This window comes from Gorilla gorilla, chromosome 16, assembly GCF_029281585.2.
Source record: "Gorilla gorilla gorilla isolate KB3781 chromosome 16, NHGRI_mGorGor1-v2.1_pri, whole genome shotgun sequence".
NCBI classification, from domain to species: Eukaryota; Metazoa; Chordata; class Mammalia; order Primates; family Hominidae; genus Gorilla; species Gorilla gorilla.
In genome coordinates this window covers 37586673-37612414 of record NC_073240.2, presented here as the reverse complement: position 1 = coordinate 37612414, position 25742 = coordinate 37586673, and the positions used below count along the sequence as shown (strand labels likewise).

Below are 25742 nucleotides of genomic sequence, written 5' to 3'. Positions count from 1 at the left end.
TAATACAACAAAGTGAATAAAAGGTTAAATAAGTGGGTCAGGCTCAGAACGAGTCCTGTACTGCTTACTTCTGCTTAAACGGAAGGAAAAGCCCATAATGGCGCTTGCCTGACTTTCACCCCCATCATTTTAAGAATTGCTTTGCCAATTCTTCACAGCAAATAGTAATTTTAAGTGGACCAAAACAGAGCTCAGGGTGTTTGCACTCCATGGTAATAATAGAGTAGCTGTGCTCCCTGGAGTCAATAAGCCCAACAATTGAGTCATTTTTGCCTCCTGTGAGTGAATCACTGCTGTTAGCCTGAATGACAGGATTGCTTATAGAACCAGAGCCCTTCACCGGGCTGACCTCATCTCGGGACAGCGAGGTTCAGAGGGCAGGCAGGTGGTGTTTAACACAGTTATAAGTAAAAGCTGATTTTGTACTTGTAAGCTCTGTAAACAAGAAAGTAGAATTGATTGGGAGTGTTTGATGTACATTGATATACATTATCCAAAGCAGCACTTCCTCTTTTCCTGTCTCTTTCCTCTTCTCATTTCTCCTTCCTCTTAACATTGTCCCTACCTCCTCCTACCCTCTACATGCATGTGTCTCCAACACATGTAACAGACATGCTAAAGTTAGATGGCCACACACAGCTCACAGTTCTGATTAATGAAACATCCAGAAGGTGTTGAAAATATATATGTATATATGTGATATGTATGCATATATATGTATATATACATACACACACACACACACACACACACACACACACGTTATTCTTAAGATTATTCTTCGGTTTCAAACAGCTATTTTGAAGCAGACATTTTAGGCATAGTAAAATACCCAATGATCTTTTTTAAAAAATATTTCATTGAGTAGGAAAAATATGAGAAAAGTAAGGAAAGGAAAAGGTAGAGAAAACATTTAAGCCTAATATAATTCCCTAATAATCAAGTTACCTTTGAGATAGAAAAGTTCTTTTTTTTTTTGAGACAGAGTCTCGCTCTCTCGCCCAGGCTGGAGTGCGGTGGCGCGATCTCAGCTCACTGCAACCTCCACCTCCCGGGCTCAAGCCATTCTCCTGCCTCAGCCTCCCGAATAGCTGGGATTACAGGCGCCACCACCATGCCTGGCTAATTTTTTGTATTTTTAGTAGAGACAGGGTTTCACTATGTTGGCCAGGCTGGGTTCGAACTCCTGACCTCGTGATCCGCCCACCTCGGCCTCCCAAAGTGCTGGGATTACAGGCGTGAGCCACTGCGCCCAGCAAGAGATAGAAAAGTCCTAAAGAACCTTTTCAGCCACAGCACATTTTAGGGGTCAAGGTGTCATATTTGGGGTAGTCATGGGGTACTTATGAACAGGTTAGATATAAACAAGAGCCCTACAAGTGGTTCTTCATCTCTGAATCTGACTTGGGGAAATCTAAAGATGGAAAGAAAGCCTATTTTTAAGTTGATAAAAGGCTTAAAAATATAATTTATGTTAAAAATTAGGATGCCGCTTCATTTTCTTTTCACATCCTTGGAATCCTAGTGCCCCTCAAAATCTGAACAACTAGAGTCAGGAATTAATTTGTACCATCACCTTCTCTTAGAGATCTGTAATATATATCACTCTATTAAAGGCTGTGACACAACCTGCAGCAGAGAAAGTGACTTCACTTTGATTACCTTCACATTTGTTTTCTCCATATTTTTTGACCTAGGCCCCTATTCTGGGGAAATACCTATTGACTAGAGTTCCTCAGAGCACATTTGGGAGCAAAATGTGCTTACAAAGATATCAGAAAAAATATTTTTAAAAAGCTTTTTGTTTTGGGGGTTGAGAAGTTCTGGCTCTGTTGCCCAGACTGGAGTGGAGTGGCCACCATCTCGGCTCACTGCAGCCTCCACCTCCTGGTCTCAGGCGATCCTCCCACATCAGCCTCCTGAGTAGCTGGGACCACACAGATACAAGCCACCATGGCTGACTAATTTCTTAAGGTTTTCGTAGAGATGGGGCTTCATCATGTTGCCCAGGCTGGCCTCAAACTGCGGGGCTCAAGCAATCCTCCTGCCTTGGCCTCTCAAAGTGCCTCTATTTCTCCTTTGTCTCCTTTCCTTTCTGAGTCTCACAAGTCTTCCTCCTTCGCTTTCTATTCTCTATCCCTCTCTCCTAACACCCCCCACCCCCACCCCCACACACACACTCATAACACCTCATTGATCTCAGTTCTCATTCCTCTCCACTTGAGTCAACTGCGCCATCATCCCCAGTACAGTTATGTCCCGGACTGTGCATATTGCCCCCCAGCCTAGAAAAGCCAGAGGCCCAATTTCTTCCAAGTCACATCTGCACCCACGATTTACCTGGCCTCTCTAATGCCCAGATAGATTTGCACCTTTAACTAATACCTCTAGTCTGTATCTTGAGTTGTTTGTGAGTACAAAAATAATTAGACCAGTGCCAGAAAGCCTGAGTTATTTCCCACCTTAGTTCTGTCCCGCTCCAGGGCAAATCATTTCATCAAGGATTCAGCTGTGCCTCTTATAAAATGAGAACAAGAAAATCCTTAAACTCAGGGCTCTTTTATTCTCAATTCTAAGTTATATCCGAGATGAGGGAACCCTATTTTCATTCACTCATTTAGTTATTCACTCACAAACATTTTATTGAGGGTGTACTATATTCCTGACGCAGTGTCAATAATAAAACTTAAGATGTGGCCCCTGCTCTCTAAGGCTATCTAGTAGGAAAGTCAGACGAGTAAATCACAATTGTGAATAAGTACTGTGTTGGGCATATTAGCTCAGTGCCACTGAGGAAGTGCTTCTTAATCAGACTTTGGAACCAGGGAAGTTGCCTCAAAGAGATTTCTGTGATAAGCACTTTGAAGGGTGTGTTAGCCAGATGGCCATAGCAGAAAGCTCAGCCCGGGCCAAAGGAATAGTGTTGTCCTGGTTAGTTAGCACATTAACTTTAAAAGTATTAATTGCTTTTTGTTTATTTATACAGTACCTGACTCTAAAGAATCTGTGGCAGTTAAACCAAGTACTAAATTAAGGTTTTGTTGTTGTTGTTGTTTTGTTATTATTATTATTATTATTATTATTATTATTTTGAGATGGAGTTTCACTCTTGTTGCCCAGGCTGGAGTGCAATGGCGCGATCTCGGCTCACCACAACCTCCGCCTCCCAGGTTCAAGCGATTCTCCTGCCTCAGCCTCCCGAGTAGCTGGGATTGCAGGCATCCACCACCATGCCCGGCTAATACTTTTTTGTATTTTTAGTAGAGATGGGGTTTCTCCACGTTGGTCAGGCTGGTGATCCGCCCGCCTCGGTCTCCCAAAGTGCTGGGATTACAGGTGTGAGCCTCCGTGCCCAGCCAAGTTATTTTTTGATAGTGTTGTTACTTTATCTGTATTGTGAAAGTGGAAATAGAAAATAGAAATGCCATCATTTCTATTTCTAAAAATTAAGTTAAACCACCTTAGGAAATTCTGATAGGAGATGTGAAATCTGAATATGCTGTAAAAATTCTTTCAAATTGCAGTACAATGTGTTTGCTTTTTTGTCTATTGTAGATGACAGCTTTGTGGGTAATGTCAGAATCAAAGGTTGATGTCTCTATTTCTCACAAATCGGGGGGAAAATCCACTAACTAACCCTCTAAAGCTAAAATATTTAAGGACTAAAGCAGATGTGGCATAACTGCTGGTTTGCTAGGTCTCTTGTGGTTTATAAAGATATATTTTATGTCTTTTATGATTACGGGATGATGCTAAAAATTTTGTGGGTAATAATACCGTCACATTGGAAAGACTGCATATAACATCTCTGGAGAAGATACAGAATGCTACCCGGCTGTCAAATCAAAGTAAAAGATGTTTAATTTGTCATTAAGAAAAGGCAGTCAGGAAATTTTATTTGGAATTTGGTCTTTGATATGTGAACATCATAAATGTGAGGATATTAAGTCATGTATTCATGAATAGATTTTTTTTGCTTTCTGACATAATATAATATGTTTTCATAATAATTTTTAAAGCTATTGTTAGATGTGTAGCTGTTAGAACTATAATTTATTTAAAGTGAGTTTTAAAATTGTTTAGATCTTTGATTTTTTTTTCCCCATTGGCACCTTTACTAGATGCCAGTATAAACTGGTTAAATAGCATTTGGTTTAAACAGAAAGAATATACATATGCATATTTATGATATTTTGTTTGTTGGATCTTTTTCCTAATATTACTTGACTTTCTGTGTTTTAATCTCATTTTTTCATATTTTGGGTTGAAGCCACTCTAAAGTTTAACACCTAGGAGATTTCTCACTTATGGTTCCCTTTAAACGTGCTAAAATCTCAGCCTCTCAAACAAGAGACCAAGCTACAATTTAAAGAAAGCGGTGGTATTGATAAAGGGCCCTAAGAATGTTGCCACCTTCCAAATGTGTCCTCTGCCACATCCTTTCTTTTAAAGCAGCAGGAGAATTGAGAGAAGGATAAGAGCCTGGTCCATCCAAACACTTCTGGCATGCCAATCTGGTCTTCTGAAGTATCCCCTGCTGCTTTAGAAAAAAGAGATCCCCAGACAAATGAAAGGGCCACGGGGACATTCACATGCACAGCACCTTCCCTCCAAGTGGCTTTAGATTGCCGGTGTGTTGGGGTGGTTTGGCCTGAGTTGAAGAATAGAGACTTGAGAACCATTTGTTTCCACACCATTTTGGGTGAAGTGCTATATTTTTCACCTTAAAAGCCCATTTAAAAAGAAAAATATGGTTTGAAAGGAGGACACAATTTGGAAGCCATCACACTTAATGGAGCCCCTTTTAAATGTAACACTTTGTCCTATCAATTCTCTTCTAAATTAGTTGTCACTACCTAGAGAAAACCCACCCTTGATTGTTTTATGCTATTGCTGAAAAATACATAGTCTTTTATATAGATTTTCCTATTCCAGTTTTAAAAACTCTCTGATAAGTTCCATTACTAAACTTACTTTCGTTAAGTAAGGAATGGAACGTAATTTGTGTAGCAACACCCAGTGTAACATGTATGTAATTATCATTGGCCTCTAAATCTAGTTGCACAAATTAACTCAAAATGTAAAGAAAAAGCGAATTGGTCCTATTAGAAACAAGGCCTTGACCACAGAGGTTTTTACTAACAATCAACTTGGCCAATCATGGTCAGATAAAGAACTTCCCAAAATTTACAGGATAATTTGGAAGAGGAAGGAAGTAATTTTTTTGGAGGTAGCCAGCAGGCAGTTTATCCTGTTACCTACTCCTGCAGCTCTGGAATATTCATATAGCTTGAAAAATAGGAAGAAATTAGACATTTTGAAGTTAAGTCACTACCTTTTGCTCTTCTTTTGTCCTTGTTTTTTTTTTTTTCTTGAGTGGCTGACATGCTTTCTCAGCCTGAAAGTCCTATTGTCAAACCAAAGGCAACATTTGAGAAATTGAGTTTGCCTCTTCCCACCACAACAAATAGGAATTTCTCATCTATTTCCAATTTTCATCAACTGTACACCATAACATCTAAACATAAATTCTCAGACTTATCCTCTTAATATCTTTTGTATTTGTATCTCTCCTTTTTCATCTAAGTTTAATTTATCAGCAGTTCTCCCAAGCAAATACCCTACTTCTTTTTCATTTCTACCACCTTAATCAGAGCTCGTTTTGTTTCCCTCTTCTGCCTGGATTGGACAAGAACTTTCCATCTTCTCAGCTTCTAGATTCTCATCAGTTCAGTTCATCCTATACATAGCTCTTGGAAAGATCTTCCTCAAACACCATATTTTATCATTCTACCATTTAGGAATTTCAAGAATTCAATTTATCACTCAAGAACCTCTACCAGCTTGCGTGTTAATCATAGACATGTTTTCCAGATCGAAGCTGGGAGCCAGTCAGAGTTCAATTCCTTTATCCTCCCTTGCACAAAATCGGCCCTAGTCTGGACTGGTGCTTTACAGCATGCCATTTCCTTGTTTTCTCTTCTTCCAATATTCCACGTTCTTTTAATCTGGTTCAGCTTTCTTCCTCCAAGAATTTGAAATTAATCTTTATCTTTAACTTCTTTAATTGACCTCATGACACTTATTTACTGACTATGGACTATTTTGACTTGTAATTATTTGTGTGTTCTCCAATTGTGATTTTCAGTTTGTTTCTGTGGGTGTGAAAAATAAAAATCTTTAAAGGCATAACTTGCATTTTCATATATATGGAGAAAGAAACTCATATAACTATATATGTATATATTATTGATAATTTTATATATAACTTTGTCTTATATTCTGTCATTAAATTTGTTTTATGTGAAGTATAGAATATGGAAGATTTACCAATGTGTGACACATAGATAGATTACTATGGACCTTAAAAATTATTTGGTCTAATTTTTTTTAGGATTAAAACAGGATGAAAATAAGCCTTACATTATATCTGCTCCTTTATACCTAGCTTTACCTTCCGCCCTCTTCCCATGCCAAACCCAGTGTCTCATTGGGAAACACACACACACGCCCCTAGAGAAAGCATCTATGAATACAATTCTGTGAACATGGAGTAGGTAGGTGATTAGCAACTTTTGACTGGCCAAAGGGTGATGTAGGTTAAAGCAAGAAATGAGGGTGAGAAAAATCTCTGTTCCCCTAGATAGAGGGGAAGGGAGCAAACACTAGAACATGGCATGATTGAGTATAATAGAAGTGAGAATGTTTAGCAACCATTCTTTTCTCCTTTGTTTCTGGCATTTCCACCCCTCTCCACCCCCCGACAAAATTCCTATCTTTGATCTATGCAGTAATATGTCTAAATATCCTAGAATTGGTAACTCTATCTATATGTATGTGTGTATATGTGTCTGTGCGTATCCTTATCACCCCTACTTCAGCAGCAGCACAGAAAACTGAGCCAGGTGTTAATGAATTCATCTCTGGCAAAGTTTCTTGCTCTGTGTGTGTGTGTTTCCATGCATGTACATGTGCACACACACACACACAATACGCATACATATACATACATACATGTGGCTGATGACTTCTCACAGTGTATCTCAAAGCATTATTGCATGTCCCACTTGGTTGATAGGGCATCTCTAGCCTGACAGATTTATCTGTTGAGAACAGGATTATGCATTTGAAACCAGTTTAATTCTTAGCAAGACAATGCACATGTCTTATGTAGATTTTGTTGTTGGTTTTTTCTCCTTCATAAGTTACTCGGGGAAAGTCATGTCAATATAAATCAGTGGTAATGAAATCAACATTATAGCATCTTTGATAGTGCATTTGCTAAAGCCTTTCTGGACGTTTACCCAGCTCTCAATGATTGATATTACAGGCAGTGGATAAACATTTTTGATGGATCTGTTTGCTCACAGATAAAAAAAAAAAGAAGAAGAAAATGTAATCCTTTTATCTCTTTGATTTAAAGAGTGTAATGCCATTGGAAAGGAAGCAGTTCAAATGTGGTCATCATAGGTTGGTGGCACCAAAAATAGAAACTCACTTAGGGTAAAATTTGCTGTCAGAAAAAATGGAGCATTCTTTCTGAACTCAGGAGCGTGTGGTTCATGCGAGCTTCCTTGTAGATGGTTGCTACAATAAGGCTTCTTTCATACAGGTGTGTTTATGCCCCAGGCTTGCTGGCCACAGTCCATTCCATTTACAGAAGCTGAATTAAACAATAACTACCGCATTGCAAAAAATGGTGGGGGTGGGAGGAAGGGGAGGGGGAAAGGTGAGCGTCAAAGGAGATGCCTGAGAGCTTTGTTAGGGCCAAGAAAAACCCTGTTGCAGTTGTCAGAGCTTGTTGATGTTGCTGGGAACGGCACTTTTTTTTTCTCCTGGATTTTGTGGTTCTGCCTTAGGAAAGAAAGTAAAATAGAACGGAAGAACAAAGTCCTACTCTATAAATCAGCAGCTGCTCCTTGCCAGATCAAAGGAGTGACATTTTTGCTCCTGGACTACTTGTCCACTTGAGGGCTTGACAGGCAGCTAACAGCTGGCCTGCTAGACTGTATGGGAGAATCAGCCTACATCTTCTTCTGAGCAGATGACAAGCTAATCAGAGACATATCCATAGCACAGGGCATGTGAGTGCACCTTGATCTCTTCAAACATATCTAATACATAATTGGTAAACAGCTTGGTGCATTTTTGGCCAGTTAATGCTTAGGTGGTTTCCATTAAGAAGTAGGATAGAGAATTAATACTTCAATCAAAGGTGATCATGAAAGCTAAAAAGCTACTAGATTTGTTGGGATCTTTTCCTCTTACAGTAAAATGGCTAGGAACATAATGGGAGTTGGCTAAGAATGTGTGCAACTGATTGTGAAGTGACTGGTTGATTTGCAAAGCCAGGTCAGGCTACAGTGTTCAGATACAGAATAGGTAATTAGAAATCAGTAGTTTTGAAAATGATTGTGCCTGCTTTTTATGTTGATAGAGTTAAATAAACTTGTAGGTGTACCTCCTGTGTCTGCAAAAAGTTATTTTCAGAAGCACTGTAAGGTGTGTAGGTATCCAGATCTGGAATTTTAATGTCAGTAGTAAAAGTTTCAAAGTAATTCAGTTTCTAGTTGACTTCCATCTGCAATAAATCATGTACAGGATGAGGTAATATACTACAACTTATGTCTATTGACTTAGGATTTTATCTTTAAGAGGATAGATCCTAGATGTGAATAGCTAAGGAAGTTTGAGTGTTTTCTCCTCCCTTGCTTTCAAATAGCTTTGAAAGATCACTTTTGTAGTGCATGATAAATAGCTACATATGAATAATCTGATGGCATTCTGTAAGAGTAACAGTGCTTCAAAATCATAACCTGCTGGGATGTTTTGTTACATGCCATCAAGTGTGATTATATTCATGGAATAGTGTTTACTGTTGCTCAATATTGTAAAGGAAATAAAAGATAATTCCCTATCTGAGGGGAAATTTCTCAAATATTTTAATTAAAAGGTCCCTATGGTTAGCCATATAAACCTTAGTCAAATAAGATGACAAATTTTCTTGATCTCCTTTAAAAATTCTTTTATGTATAAAAATAATTATATTTATTATAAACTCCAACAGTACAGAATTATTTGGAAAAAAAGATAGAAATCTACCATTCTCCTATCCGTGCCTGAGAGATAGCCTCTGTTAACAGTCTTCACAAAAACATTTTACTGGCCCAGCTTTTCCTTTAAGAGGTACAGATGGAGTACAATAAATTAAATTATTATAAAGTGTTTATTGCCCAAGGCAAGTGAGTAAAAGGCTGTTTAGATCTAAGATACCTAAAGAGAAGAGTATGTGCATTTTTTTGCAGCTGAGATTCACAATTAAAACTTGATCTTTGCAAGTTTCTATTCTTTTTTTTTTTTTTTTTTTTTTTGAGACGGAGTCTCGCTCTGTCGCCCAGGCTGGAGTGCAGTGGCGCGATCTCGGCTCACTGCAAGCTCCGCCTCCCGGGTTCACGCCATTCTCCTGCCTCAGCCTCCCGCGTAGCTGGGACTACAGGAGCCCGCCACCACGCCCGGCTAATTTTTTGTATTTTTTTAGTAGAGACGGGGTTTCACTGTGTTAGCCAGGATGGTCTCGATCTCCTGACCTCGTGATCCGCCCGCCTCGGCCTCCCAAAGTGCTGGGATTACAGGCGTGAGCCACCGCGCCCGGCCTGCAAGTTTCTATTCTTAAGCAGAGCACTAGAATTTGATATGTGATCTAGAGCAAGGCCTCTCATACTTAAATGTACATAAATCCCTTGGAGATCTTTTAAAATGCAGAATCAGATTCAGTAGCACAGGAATGGGGACGGTAATGTATTTCTGCATCTCTAACAAGCTCAAGGTGATGTTGCTACTGGTCCATGGCACACATGTAAAGTAGCAAGGATCTAGAGAACCGTACAGAGAGTGTGATTCCAAAAGAGCTCACTCCCCTATCCACCTCCCACCCCTGCAGACAGATGCCTGCCCCAGTGTCTAAAATCTCCACCATAGCATTGTACATTTGGATTAAACTCCGATTTTTAGAAAGATCCAGCGATATGAACACACGCTACTTGTAGGAGTACAACACATTATTACCCTGTGGCCAATCCAGCATAGATTTGTTTAACAGCCACCCACCTATTCCTAATTACTATCTATGAGAGAACAGAGCTATTTAGGAGCATTGGATAGGTGCATTTTGACTGTAAGCTAACATTTAATGAGCTTGCTATGTGCCAGGCATTGTGCTAAGGATCTTGCATACAAAATCTCCCTCAATCCTCAAAACCACCCAGGCCCAGTTATTTCCTCAGTTTACAGATAGGAAACAGATTGAAGCTTGAGAAGGTTAAGAAGAACTGTCCAAATTCACACAGCAAATAAAGGGCAGAGGAAATGAGCCCATGCTCTTCACCGTATTGCTCTATGCATAAGTCTGGAGTATACAACAATAATGGAGAAGGGCATGCTCAAAGTAGAGTATTTTAGTAAAGAACCTCCAGGAGCCCTTGTAACTTTAGGGAAGAATTAGATGAAAGTAAGAATATTGAAAGAAGACAGTAGAAGGCCATCAAGGATAAGCATCACTTACTTGATAATTTTGTCCAGGGCCTTTTATGTCAGCATGAACACTCCATTATTCAAGCCATATTCATAAAGGTACAAAATGTTTGTGATTCCAGATTAACATCATGTTTTTATATTATAAATTTATTAGTATTTAGTTCATGTGTTTTTAAAGGTATAGGCAAATCTAGTATTCTATCAAATTATAAATTAAGCTATTGCTTAGGGAAATTAATTATGATCCATGAATCTGTCCCTAAGTAACATATGAATCTCATTCATTTACCTTACTTTGCTCACGGTTGTCTGTGAGAAAGGAGCCATTGTCTGGTCACCAGTGGAAAACTTATGTCTGTGACATGACTCCATCATTTGCGTGCTCAAGTTCATCTTCAAAGGCATTAAACTTGCCTTATTCACTGATTTAACCATTTTAATGTATCTTACTGAGAAAATCCTACTCTCAGCTGTAACCATAGCACAGAGAAATACTTGCTTTTTTTGTAAAGTAAGAAAACATGGAGAAATTTGCTAAGTGACTTGCCAAGGCTGAAGTTTCATCATTTGAAACACCAGCCAGGAGCAAGTGCTGTGAATAAGCACTGTGGCTGATGGGTCCCAGGGCTGGGGACAGTAGGGAAGCAGGGCCTTTTCATGTTTTAACAGGTCCCCGGTCACTGAGCTACCTACACCTTTCCCCAATTGATCTGATTTCTCTTCAACAGTTCAGTCCCCTTCCTTGCGCAAAGCAATCCATGCAGAATCTTCAATTCCAGCTATTCTTGATTCCTCCTCAGAGTGTTCAGGGATGGCAGCTGTCCAGGTAACTCCATGGAGGCCTGCACTTTCTAACAAAAGGAATGCCTCCAAAAGGAGTTGGTTACCAGGTGTGGCATGAATTTAGTGAACCAGAAAGAAGGGATTTATCCACCATTTAAAAAGATTGGGGGGTGGAGAAAGAAAGGAATAAAGAAAAGAAACCAACAACAAACAGGAGTGACACCTAAATCTACTTCTATCAGTCTGAACCATACTTCGGAGTGAAAAGTCTTTAAAGAAAAATCATGATGGTCAGAGTTCAGCTGTAGAAAAGTACGCGAAGCTACAAAGTTTAGACTTTCTGAGGACAGGAGAGGTCTCTGGGAAATAGCTCTTCAGCAAGGCAGTAAGATGAGATTACAGTGATATTTGCTACCTTGGGTTTATTTGTTTTAATGTATTTTTTCATCTCTGAGTTGAGTCAGAAAGGCCTCGTGATTCTTGGAACATCATTGAATTTATTTCTATAATTAAGTTATTTTTAAACTAACAGTCTTAGTATATAATTTTTAAGGATCACACATACTCATGCATTTTCTACTTAAGTAAAATTTAGAGAAAAAGTAGATAGTCTTAGTAGATACTCTCCCAAGCTTTTCTATGGGCCTGGATACTAACTTTGTGTTCAATACAAATCAATGGAACTAGGGCTCTTTAGGGCATTCATTCCCTAAGGACTCACTAATGAAATTATCTGTAGCCCTTTAAAAAAAGTCACAATGAGGCTAATGAAAATTTTTTTTCTAAGTGAAATCTAGATAGAGCTAGACACTAAGCTTACTGGTACATTTTATGGACAAGTTGTAAAAAACTCAGAATGTTTTTTAAGAACTGTTTAATATTGAAGAAGACTTTGTAACTTAAATTGTTTAAACCGATAGAAAAGTAGATTATATGCCTGCAACTTCAAAATCATTCTGGTATGACATTAAAACTTAGAGAATTTTTTAATATCAGATACAGATGAAAAATCTAACAGTCTTTGGATTGGAAATAACTTGTGGGGGTTTTCATTAAAGTTGGGTGCAGCTTGCTGCATTTTGGTTAGTTGGATGTCTTCAGCAATTTTTCAAATGTTTTGGGTTTGGCAAAGTCCAAAATGTTTTTTGCCAAGACCCTCTTTTCCCCTTATTTTTTAAACCCGTGTGAAATTCAAGGATAACTTAATCCATATGTGTCTGATTCATTTACACTTAACTCATCAAAATGTTATTTTATAAGGCCCATTTAATATCCATGGAACCTTTTGAGTCTTTTTAAGACAAGTCTTTTGTCTTTGAACCAGCAAGTTACATTTTTCCATATGAATGGAGCCTGAACCTTGAAAGACTGAAGATGAGTTGATTTTCAACTTAGCTTCTTCAAATTTTACGTAAAATCAAAGCTTGATATTCTATTCACTACTTGAGCATTGAAAAAGGTCATTTTAAAAAATATAGATTAGAAGACGTGGAAAAAATTTATTTCATGTAATTTTGAGAAAAGACCATATATGGAAATTTCATCTTAGAAATATTAAATAAATAAAAATTATTTCTAGTTTGATTTGTTTTAGCCTATAATTTAGATGGCTCCATGTTATGTATGTCAGTGTATTTTCTAAGAGTGGCCTCTGAGTCATCAGTACTCGTAGGAGGCAGTAATTTCATTTTTTAATGTCAGGGTTTTCTTACAGTCAGCTCATTAATTGTTAATTTTCATAGTAATATCTATGATGTCAATAAAATATCCCAAGATCAGGGGAATTGACAATTGGCAGGAGTTGCATGTTAAGAGATTTCTGAAAATTTGGGGCCCATATGTTTTTAAAATTCTGTGTGATTTGAAAGAATGTGGTAGAATTATGAATCTGGCAAGAAATAGCACTATGGATCAAAAACATTGTTTGAGAACGAAAATCCAGAGAGGCTAAATGGTGCCCAAGTGAAAAAAGCAAAATCTCTGTGACCCTTTGTAAAAGGACCTAGTGAAAACCTTCAGAGGCTTCTATTCATATTTGCTTAGAAGAAGTGGGTAAAGAAAGGCCATTGCCATAACTGCTAGTGAACATCCAGTCCATGCCATGGTAACTAGTTGCAAATGTTATACTGGAGTGGCATTTCCAAGTTCAGTGCTTCTATAAAGACCTGCTAGCTCACAGAATGCTTTTTTAATGTTCTGCATTGTTGTGTATCCCCCATTGAACAATCTTTTGAGCGGACCCCGTTTTTACTAATGTAAACATTCTGACTAGTATCCAAAGAAATGACCTTTGAGTGAACCTCTAACCTTCCCCGTAATTATTTGTTTGAAGACAGTGTGGAGTTCTCCTGCTGAGAACTAAGAACCATGATGCCTTGCGGCTCTGTGAGTAAGGGAGTGTTTGGGGGAACTGGAGAGAAAGACATAAATAAGGGAACAACCTCCAGATGTAAAGAATAAAAGAGTGAAATTAAAAAGGGAAAAAAATAGCAATTTGTTTTACCTAAAGAGTTAGCCTATACCGAAAAAAAAATAAAAATAAAAAACGCAAAACACAAAAACCAGGATTAGTAGCACATAAAAGGGGGTAAAACCCCTGCCAAGTGTGTCCTCTATTAGAAACTTCAAGGAGAAGAGCCTTCTCTGACCCTCCTGAGCATCTCTGCTGGTTTCAAGGTGAGCTGATAAAAACAGTTCCTGGGGTGGAAATATCAGGTCAGTCCTCCTTGGTTGCTGTAAAAGTGGTGGGGAAAGAGTAGATAATTAAGTTCTTTTTCTGATTGGAGGGATGCTTCTGGAAGTCTTTATGATCTAGTCAGATATTCCTCAGCAACATTTCAGGTGACAGGTGGGAAGAAAGATGCAGTTTCAACTCTCCTTTTGTTTTCACCTCTACATAGCTGATCACTTTCTTTTTTGACAACTGAGCTACACTTTCTTAAGTAATAAAGAAGTCCATTGTTTTGCAAACAAACACCATATGCAAAAGACTCCTTTGGTTTTCTCCCAGCTATTATTCCTCAGCTTAATTGTATTCCCACCAGAGTGCTCACAGGAGGCCTGACCGAGTGGGGCCTGACTGTCCTCCTCCAAAGGGACTTCAGCTTCCTCGGAACACAGAGCTGCCAGCACACACTGAATTTTTCTGGCTAATTTCAAAGAGTGAGTTTTCAGTTCCTGCCTGTGGCCCCAGGTGGACTCATTAATCATGAAGTCCCCCTGTGCTTAAGATCTGAAACTGGAAATATTGACAGATGTTATCAATGGGTATATTTTTAAGGAGAAGCTAGCTGGATGCTCCCTGCTCCTCCGAAATGCATGGTCAGTGAATCGTGTGCATGAGCTCAAATGTGTGGGGAATACACATCGTTAAGTGCACAGGGACAAGGGTAGCTCACAAATGGTAGAAAATTGTTTTGTTTTTATTAAATTTGGAGAAATAAAGGAGATTTCTTATCATCTTACTCTGTTTGTACATGAATATTTGATGGGCATTATTAAACATTAAAGTAACATGAAGTAGGCACTTATTTTTGGATTTCCAACAAAATTAGATCCAGGCTTCTTAGATGAAATAACTGCTTCTCCTTTGCATTCCTGCGATTCAGCCACCACCTGATTTGCAAACGTTTCTTGAGCTCTAATATCAAACATGTGTACCTGAGGCTCTGTCTTTCTAGTGGGTTGAAAGGTGGCTGGGTTTATGGTTGGCAGTTACCTTATCCTCTGCCCTGGGTGTCCCAGCTTAGGCTGGAAAGGCTGCCCCCAGCTGGCACTGACCTCTGAATGACCCCTAACTTTACAGGCTTAAACTGCAGGAGTTGCCGAAGAGCAGAAGTCTTTCTGGCCAGCACTTATTACTGCTGTGTTGGTGATAAAACTTCAGACAGCCTAATTGATGGCTTTGCTGACCTAACAATACCTTGTGAAAGCCGAGTGCTAGAGCCTGGTCTCCATTTATGACCAGCTGCAAGGGGAAGCTGGGTCTCCCTATCACGGGGAGTCTAGGGAAAGGGGGAAAGTCTTCCAGCCTGTGAACTTTAACCAGATTCCTACTTGTGCAAGAAGCAGAAGCACAATTTGAAGTTAATAGAAGCTTTCTCATGGAGAACTTTATTCCCTCCCTGAGCTCTTCTAAGCAAGTTGTCTTGGAGTTGACTACACAGTGACGACGGAGATTACCCAGTCAACTATTTTTGAACACTGAAAGGGAAAATCACCTTTAAATTGAAAGGATAATTTTCAGAAGAGATTTGACTGTATTTTGTGCTCCTCAGCATTCATGCAAAGGTGTTCGCAGAGTACAGAAATGGAGTATGATGACTGGACTTCTCTGTTCTCTTTCAGGTTTATTAATGCCAGAAGAAGAATAGTACAGCCCATGATTGACCAGTCAAATCGAGCAGGCAAGTTCCAAGTAGTATCTATATTTATGTCCCACAGGCACACATCCTCATCAAGTTGTACTCCAGTAGTTTCCTCCTCTGATAAATAAGTGCTTCCACCAGGCATTCTGGATTTTTTTTTTTTTTAATGTCCCCAGAATCCCACTCAAGGAAGCAACTTCAGTAAGTGGTGCTAATTGGAGATTTCCCACCCTGACTCTACTGACACTGCTTTTTATTTTCTTTCTGAATTGGTAATTGGGCACAAGTATTAATGCCACAAGCAGCGTGTTTGTGAGCTCTGGCATTACCCCTTGCTTGTCTGCATCCAATCATTAGCACACTCTCATTTTTCTGTTACCCACAGCTCCTTGGTGTATGCTAGGCTTTCCCTTCTGTAGCATCTGCTGTTAAACTTATTGTATCCATTCATTTGCTTTGGCTATTCATAATATCCTATTAAAGCCTGACTTGCTGCATTGCCACCATTATTTTTTATTAAAGAATATTACCTTTGTATAAAATGCTTCACATCCATGCTGCTAAAATACATGTGAGCTTTTCTCAGAATTCTCTCAATTTCTCTAAAACAGTTTTTGTATGGTACTATCAGAACCCTCCTGGTATACTCCAAGTCGTTTTATTTTGAAACAGACATTTCCTCAGTTTACTGAGGGTTTGTGGTCTCCTGCAATAAGGCTTATAGGGAAAAACAGTTTTCCTTGGGGTGATGACTGCTGCCACTAACAACGGTGTTAAACTTGATGGAGATTTTACCTGTGGCCTCGCTTTAAAGGATTTGTGAAAATTAGTCATCCTTTGGCAAAATTTCCCCAATAACGCCAAAATATGTTCCCACTATTGGAGGCTAGGGAGAAGAACATAAAACAATGGAAATATTATATTTACTATGTTTATATTTCCTTGGGTGTGAATGAAAAGGCAAGCATTTAATTGAGTCTATTTAACCTTGTGAAATTGTATTCAGGTTTAAAATGTTTGTGTAAAATATGAAAATTTTGTATTAAGCCACCAGAGATGGAAGCCTCAGAGAATCCCAACCAAATGGTACATTGCAATATTTATGTATGGGGTACCCCTAACTTCTCCAGCCTTCGTCCCCCTAATCAAGAGATAAGTAAAAAAGCAAGGGCTGCAGAGGACGAACCCCCTGGGAAACTGGCCAGTGAAGTCTTTCTTCCAGAACATTTTTAAAGCTACTCACACACCTTCACTCAGTCATCAAGACACTCAGACAAACCACACCCCCATTTGTAGAGTGCCAACCACATTGTTGCTATAACGTTTCAGTGCTGCAGCGGGAACAATTGCTGATTGTTTGGTATATCTTTTCTTCTTTCTCCTCTGTGTCCTCGAATGACCACAATCAGGTTTTCTTCTTGATCCTTCAGTGAGCCAAGGAGCAGCATATAGTCCAGAGGGTCAGCCCATGGGGAGCTTTGTGTTGGATGGTCAGCAACACATGGGGATCCGGCCTGCAGGTAGGTTGGCTCATCCCGCCTCTGGGCTTCCCTGGGAAGTGCCACCTGCTCCACCAGCCTCTCCATCCACTCTACTATCCCACTGTCATGGTGGGTTTAACATTTGCCTGCTGCCTGCTCTGCCTGCTTTCTTTACATTGGGTGGGGGAAAAAATTCCTCTTTGAAAAAGTAAAGATTTTACCACAGTACCATTATACTCTGCCCCATACACATCCTTTTTCTTTTTTCTTTTTAAACCAAGGCAATAAGTGAAAAGGAATCTGAGTTTCCTTCTATTTTTTCACCATCAATTATTGCTGATTTTCCGGCCTCTTCTTGGATTTTATCTCCTTTCTAGGACCTATGAGTGGAATGGGCATGAATATGGGCATGGATGGGCAATGGCACTACATGTAACCTTCATCATGTAAAGCAATCGCAAAGCAAGGGGGAAGTAAGTACAGTCGGGTGCGATCTGTCTTCACTATCACTTCAGAGACTTTATTTTATTTTTTATAATTTGCCCCCATTTTATTTTTCCTTGCCCATAACTGCATGCCTTTCCAAACTAAGGACCTGTTTTTAAATATATATCACCCATCTCTGAAGTCACAGATGACACTGATGTGCACTTTTGAAAAGGCCAACTGACAAGCCTGCATGTGTTTTAAGCAGGTGGGACTGCCTTTTAGCCTATTTACTGTGGCCCCAATGTGCACAAACACAGACATCAGGCAGATATTGGACATTTAAGAATAAAAATAATGTCTTGGGGGCACCAGTTGACTGAGAGAAATTAAGCAGGCTTCAATGAAGCGATAAAGAAAAAAAAGGAAAAGTAGAACTGTCCTTTGAGTGACATAAATCTGTCAGAATACGATTGATGCCCAAATTATCTTATATGCAAAGATGAAATGCTGCAGTTCATTATGCCTAGTCTAGATATATGACAGCAGTGACACCATTGATTCTTCACTAGGGAGTCGGTGTGTTTTGATTATTTTTTACATGTGCCTACTGACTTTCGACATGAGACAGAAAGACAGGAAAGTCAGTCAATAAATTTAAAGGGAAAGACATTTAGGAGCAACTGAATATGAAGGAATGGATTTTTCACTGAGGCTGAATGGCTGCAGTTGGATTAAGAAACCCATTAGACTTTAAAGCTTCAAGTGTTTTTGACATCTGAAAAAAATTCAGAGTCTGCCAACAAGATATATCCTTTGCTGAAGACACCAGAGCATAAAAAAATTCATATAACATTGAAACTTCCTTGTTTAATGAGGCTGAATATAACAACACGTACCTTGATTAAATCATTCTCTATATGTAAATAGAGGCCAACATTTTATAGGAGATCTCAGGGGGTCACCATGGCACACCATTGATGAAGCCAATTTCCTTCCTTCCTTCCTTTACTAATGCAGTCAAAAAATGTAGAAAGCAATGTTCCCTAAAACAGCTATAGAGAAAACATTTGCTCAGCTTGGATAGTTCTTAATATAGGCCATATAATTTCTAGCCTATTTAATTACATAACATATTTTATGCTTCATGACCAATTACATTAATAGCTTAATACAGAAGAATATTATCCTCTCTTGATTTGATTATGCAGCCACACAATATGGTATATTTGGTACTTAATTATCATCATCCATTGAGCAGGCTGCTGTGGTAGAATAAACAGAGAGCTGGGACTATGCAGGCTGTGTTATTGTCTTTAGATGGTTTTGCCACTTCTGTTAATAATGGACTGCGGATCTACTTAACAAAATGACTGCAGCATATAAGCCTTTAGATTACCAGCTTACAGTGTCAAAAACATCTGTTCAGCTTTTCAACTGTATGCACTGGAGGTTAAATAGAGGTGAATAAAGCTGTCCTTTTAGATCCGGGGATGTGCAACAGTAAATATAACCTTAATTCAATAAACAGGTAACTTATAAGAGAAATCAGAATCCTTACAATTGCTGACTTCCCACCATTTAACTCATAACTTTGAATGTTGCATATCTCAATTAAGAATTTCTACATTTATTACATTTTATTCCTAATATCAAGGCATTATTTGGGGGGATTTTCAGAAATAAACTACCGGGCATGTCATATGACCTCACATTGACTTCTTACCTTTGACCTTTACAATCTCTTGGGTGTACTGCTATAGGAATGCCTCTAATTCAAAAAGGGGGCTTCATTTTAAATACACATAAAAGCTCATTTCTTCAAAATGAATATGCTGTAATGTTTTGTGTAATAAATTTTTCATGAGGAAATATAGATATGATAAGATGTCAATTTTATTTTATTTTACTATCTACAATTTTTGTCCATGTCTACAAATGCAACACAGAAAAATAAATGATCTATCAACAGTTAACTGATAAAACTCGACTCAAAATTTATATTCTTATTGCATTTATCAAAGAAATGTACTGAATACCATTTTGAAAAACAGTTCCACTTTATGACATTTAGTTGCATTAAATATTTAGTTCTGTTGTGTTGCATTATACTGCTGTGCGATGAAATTAAATGCAAACTACAATTTGAATGTCTGCAAACATTGGCAAGAATCTGCAGCTAAATTTAGATATAAGATTTGCAGTGTCTGTTGTTTTTTTTTTTTCTTTTCATCTTTGATGGGTAAAGTATAAAAATGTTTAGGAATTTGACCTGCTTTCTTTTTCCCTCTCTATTTTCAGGTTTGCAGAGCATGCCAGGGGACTACGTTTCTCAGGGTGGTCCTATGGGAATGAGTATGGCACAGCCAAGTTACACTCCTCCCCAGATGACCCCACACCCTACTCAATTAAGACATGGACCCCCAATGCATTCATATTTGCCAAGCCATCCCCACCACCCAGCCATGATGATGCACGGAGGACCCCCTACCCACCCTGGAATGACTATGTCAGCACAGAGCCCCACAATGTTAAATTCTGTAGATCCCAATGTTGGCGGACAGGTTATGGACATTCATGCCCAATAGTATAAGGGAACTCAAGGGAAAAGGAAACACACGCAAAAACTATTTTAAGACTTTCTGAACTTTGACCAGATGTTGACACTTAATATGAAATTCCAGACAGCTGTGATTATTTTTTACTTTTGTCATTTTTCATCAAGCAACAGAGGACCAATGCAACAAGAACACAAATGTGAAATCATGGGCTGACTGAGACAATTCTGTCCATGTAAAGATCCTCTGGAAAAAGACTCCGAGAGTTATAACTACTGTAGTATAAATATAGGAACTAAGTTAAACTTGTACATTTCTGTTGATCACGCCGTTATGTTGCCTCAAATAGTTTTAGAAGAGAAAAAAAAATATATCCTTGTTTTCCACACTATGTGTGTTGTTCCCAAAAGAATGACTGTTTTGGTTCATCAGTGAATTCACCATCCAGGAGAGACTGTGGTATATATTTTAAAACTGTTGGGCCAATGAGAAAAGAACCACACTGGAGATCATGATGAACTTTTGGCTGAACCTCATCACTCGAACTCCAGCTTCAAGAATGTGTTTTCATGCCCGGCCTTTGTTCCTCCATAAATGTGTCCTTTAGTTTCAAACAGATCTTTATAGTTCGTGCTTCATAAGCCAATTCTTATTATTATTTTTGTGGGACTCTTCTTCAAAGAGCTTGCCAATGAAGATTTAAAGACAGAGCAGGAGCTTCTTCCAGGAGTTCTGAGCCTTGGTTGTGGACAAAACAATCTTAAGTTGGGCAGCTTTCCTCAACACAAAAAAAGTTATTAATGGTCATTGAACCATAACTAGGACTTTATCAGAAACTCAAAGCTTGGGGGATAAAAAGGAGCAAGAGAATACTGTAACAAACTTCGTACAGAGTTCGGTCTATTAATTGTTTCATGTTAGATATTCTATGTGTTTACCTCAATTGAAAAAAAAAAGAATGTTTTTGCTAGTATCAGATCTGCTGTGGAATTGGTATTGTATGTCCATGAATTCTTCTTTTCTCAGCACGTGTTCCTCACTAGAAGAAAATGCTGTTACCTTTAAGCTTTGTCAAATTTACATTAAAATACTTGTATGAGGACTGTGACGTTATGTTAAAAAAAAAAGGTGTTAAGTCACAAAAAGCGGTAATAAATATTTCATTTTTGATTTTTTGTTAGGCTTTTGCGTTTTTAATGGTTTTAGGACAAGACTGCACAATGCCAACTCTATACAGTGTTAAAAGTAGGTTTTTCCCCCCAGCAGTTGAGTATATTTTAAACTCATCAATAATTTTTAAGGTAATCATCTATAGCCTTTCAATGTCTATTTGACCTATAAGTTCCACCAGCAGAAAACTTCTAAAGGTACGAAACTATGTGTACATGATGAGCCAGGCTGAAAGATCCCCTTGAACATGCTCAACCTCCTTTTTAGACGCATGACGTTAAAAAATATATACTTTCAGATAAAGCTTTTCATGGTCATCCTCTGCCAGAATAAAGGGCTTTTCAGGGTTAATTTTACAACATAAGAAATAACGTCTGTGCTCAAAGGTAATTTATCTGCCTGTGTTTTTCCTCTGCCTGTCTTACTACAATATTGTTGGATATGTAAATGAAAATTTACATATGGGTGTTCATAGATAAGTAAACAACTTCTATGGAGTTTGAAATTCTGACTTTAAAAGATTATTTAATCATTAATATGTTATAAATTATATTGTGGTGTATTTTTATTTCAGACACATCCATGTGCAGGGATGCTAGTGTGATGATTTGATAACTAAACTTAAATTTTTTTCTGAAAACAAAACAAAACAAAATGGACGGTATAATGCCATTTTCAAAATTTTATGCAACATTCCTGGAAATCTATACCGTTAGCTTATTGATACTGCACAAACAATGTCTGCTAAAGTGTGCAAAAAGGGTGAGGCATGTCCCCTCAATTTTCAAATAAATATACTATCCTGGAATTTTTTAACTCTTAAATTTTGAATCTTTGTTTAGAAAGAATAATATCATAAACTTTGGCTAGATATGTGATGTCAACCGGCTAAGGAAATTATTCATCATCTCTGCAAACTTAAACTTGGAAGAAATCCATAGTTATTATTTGGGGCTCTTCCATCTTTCCGTTTCAGACAGCATTTATGGAGGTTCTATATAAATGAACAAGGAAATACACTTCTATTGTTTTGTATTATATTTAGTTAGGTAGAATTTTTAAAAATACATTTCAGTTTAAGTGGTGTGTTGCTGTTTAAACATAGAAATAATGCTTCTGACACAAACTAACTTAATAGAGAAATTCAGTGCCACTTGGGAAAGAGAGATAGCTTCCCTCTCATTTTTGCTATTCTATTTTACATGAAGTCTTCTTGTAAATTTTAAATATTTGCCTATTTTTACTTTAAATACTTTTATGTAAACTATGAAAATTCCCCATTATAAATCAACTCTCACATCAGGTGGGAAAAAGAACCTTTTTTTCTTTCCACTCAGTAAATTCTGAAGGGTTTACTTGGCAATTGGCTCGTGTTTAGGATGTGTTTTATGCAATTATCAAGTTATCTCATTGAAGTTTAGAGACCAGAGCTCTCAACTCTTGGTTTTAATGAATAAAGTCATCTCATGCTTAGTTTATTCGTCAAACCCACGTCCTATCATGTTAACTTTAACCTTCTTAAATATTTGGAGATGAATGATAATTGTAATATTTGTTTGCATTACCTTGCTCTCCCCCACCCCCAACCCCATGATAACACAGAGAAGTGATAGATTTGTCCAATTTTTATAATGCTTTTTTTACACCACCCCGGAAGGCACTTGCTCCTATCTCGGGTTTACTATTTAGTGTAAAGAGTTCCGATTTGGGTATATTTAAGAAAGACTCAGCTGTCAAAAGCAAAGAAACTGGGAATGGTGTTTTGACAACCATATAGTGTTAAAGGAAATACTGTAGTCTGAATAAAATTGCTTATGTTCTCCAAAACAAGAGTAATATAAAAACACTTTTTTATTTATATGAAAAAGCAAAAGCAGAAATAAATTCCAAAGGTTTCCCTTTCTTTAAGAAATTCTGAGAGAACTGCAGTCGCCATCTGTTAAGGGTTGGGAATTGAGCAAGAAGCCACATTTTAAACGAAAAAGAGAGAAAAGACCAGGAAAGTCTGTGTCTTCCGTCCACCCCTCCTCTCTCCCACCCCCTAGGTCAGCACCCCTCACGCCCCCCAGCTCTCACCCTCGTTAGAGTCCACCAGGATCCTCCTGCCTCCTCACCCCCTCCCGCCCCCGCGGGCCTGTTAACCCGGAGCAGATTTGGGAAGGGAAATGTGGCTAATATCTCTAGCAGCTGTCAAAGGAGGGACCTTCCTTCAAAGGGACTGGACAGGGATCCTCCACAAGTTCTCCATTAGCTAGCAGGCCAGCAACTTGATAAGGAGCCTGGACCTCCGCTACAAGTTGCCACTCAGTTAGAAAGTCCGGTGTCCGGGTGTCTGGATGCGCGGAGTGACCCCAGCTTCGCGGCCGCAGCCCCCGCCGCCCACCCAGCGGGGTTGGTGCAGACGTGCGTCCTGGAGCCTGGGAGGAGGCAGGACAGAGGCTTGGGCCGCGGCAGAGGGGCGTGCAGAGGGCTACCCTGGCCCTCACCTGGCCTTCCCTGGGCGTGTGTGTTAGAGTTAGACAAACGTATTGCAAACTATGGGAGCAAGGGGGGCCCGTCCCAGTTATACAGTTGCAGTCATCAACTCAGGGCGTCGCGCGCCGGGGCGGGCCCCCTCCGTCGGGGCCCGGGCTGGGAGAAAGTGCCGCGCGGGGGAAATGCTGGTCTGATGGGGGAGGCCGGTCAGATTGTGATGAGAATGGAGACCGTCGGGGCAGTGTTTGAAGGGAGGTTTTAATATTAATAGTTTCGGTGTAGAGACAGAAGGGAGATTGCGTCTACGGCTCCTCCGGGCAGACTCTGGGTGACAGGAATGATGGATGATCCGGCAGAGCCCAACAGCTCCTCCCCCCCAGCCCCAACAGTGTCAAAGCTACTTTAGTTGAAGCTTTAGAAATAAAATAAACATCATCGCCACCCCCCCCATACTCTTAGTACACCTCCACCCTCTCCCCCCGCTTTCCGACATCGATTTATGGATCATTATGAATCAATTACTGCCCTCAATACCTTCCCATTGGCTTAAATAAAACAGTTGAAAGAGGAAAACGTGGGGTTCGGTGGAGATTTTTTTCCCTGACAAGAACAATCGCAAAATCCATTATCTCATAATCCGAGGCGCTGGGTGAGGAGGTGAAGAGAAAGGACGGGGTCACCCAGTAAATAACTGGGGGGAACTTGGGAAGGGGGGTGTCGCCCAGATGCTGCCTTTGTTTTCTTTCAGATGGGTTTGGTTGGTTTGTTTGGTGTTTGGGGAGCGGGGTAAACTCGCGTGAGAATTAGATGCCTACAAGTTTTGTGACCTAATTATTTAACTCCTTTGGAGAGACCCCTTTGAATATGTGTCTCGTCAAACATCAGATGTTGTTGGTAGTGAGGTCACACATGGGAAAAGGTGTGGAGGAATGGGTCCGTCTGGAGGGCGCATTTTCACTTTGTTGAGAGCAACTGTGCGCGGGAGGGTTGGCCGCCGGGTGGGGAGACCGTCCCTCTCCCCTCGCCCCCCGCCGCTGGCTGTTTTTGTCGTTGGAACTGGTTTGGATCTGGGGCTGGCCGTCCCCTTTCGCCCCCACCCCCACCTCGGCCGCCCGAGGCTTTTCTTCCCTCTCCTGCCTCTTCCGCGGCGGGGCTCGAGGTTCTCTAGGTGTTTCTATGACTACATTGTGTGTGTGGGAGGGTCAGACGTGGGGGTTGCCCGCGAGAGGGCCGTTCCTGGGCGATCATTTATCAATGTCACCCACATAATGATTCTCTCTGCAGCCTCCTATTGATGAGGATAATTACATTAGCTCAGAGTGACTGATCAATGAAAAACCATCACACAAAAACTTCTTTACTCCTCTATAATACCAAAAACCGATACAGAAATAACATAGAAAGCCTGATTTTCTTTCCCTTCCCTGTCCACCAATGGATTCTGCCCCCTCTGACTCCCTTCGCCCCCCACCCCACCCCAAAAAAGGACGGAGGAGTAAAGTAAGAAAATAGACCCAGGTTTGTTTCGTTTAAAGGAGGATGCAATTCTGTCCGTGAATGCATTTTCTCTAAATGTTGGCTTCATCCCTCCTTTGGTAGAGCATGTCAACGGATTTGCTAATGTGAGTTGCTTTCAGACTAGTCTGTGGTTTTTCTTTTTTATTTCTTTCCTCCCCTTTGGGCATTTTTTTTTTTTCTGCTTCAAAAAAGGAGATAATTCTTTCTACAAGTATCTGGTAAAAGAAATTCCTCTAGGTCCTCTTTTTAAAAAGCGTTTGCCTAAGTCGGGTTATCTTTTGTCTTTATCACTTCATAAAGTAGAGCAATTAAAGATGTGATGTTGCATGGGCGGAAAGGGTGGATCCATCATACGGCGACATAATACGCTATATTCTCGCCTGAAAGTTTGAAGCTAAATTACGATTTCGCTTTTTCTAGACTTAAAAATC

At 39.4% G+C, this 25742-nt stretch overlaps 1 protein-coding gene across 10 annotated transcripts in view; it reads left to right on the top strand.

The window, feature by feature from the left end:
* Positions 1–21323, top strand: part of MEIS2 (Meis homeobox 2) — a 210819-nt gene extending 189496 nt beyond the window's left edge. For 4 of the 10 annotated variants that reach the window (XM_063698457.1, XM_004055948.5, XM_019011161.4 and 1 more), the window contains 3 exons: positions 15664–15722; positions 17093–17203; positions 19892–21323. In XM_063698457.1, the coding sequence (XP_063554527.1) occupies positions 15664–15722; positions 17093–17203; positions 19892–20178 (457 nt within the window). In that variant the 3' untranslated portion in view covers positions 20179–21323. Of the gene's footprint in view, positions 1–15663; positions 15723–17092; positions 17204–17541; positions 17638–19891 lie in introns of all 10 variants that reach the window. The other 6 variants (XM_055363265.2, XM_055363266.2, XM_055363263.2 and 3 more) reach the window with 3 other exon arrangements.
* Positions 21324–25742: the final 4419 nt, after the last annotated feature.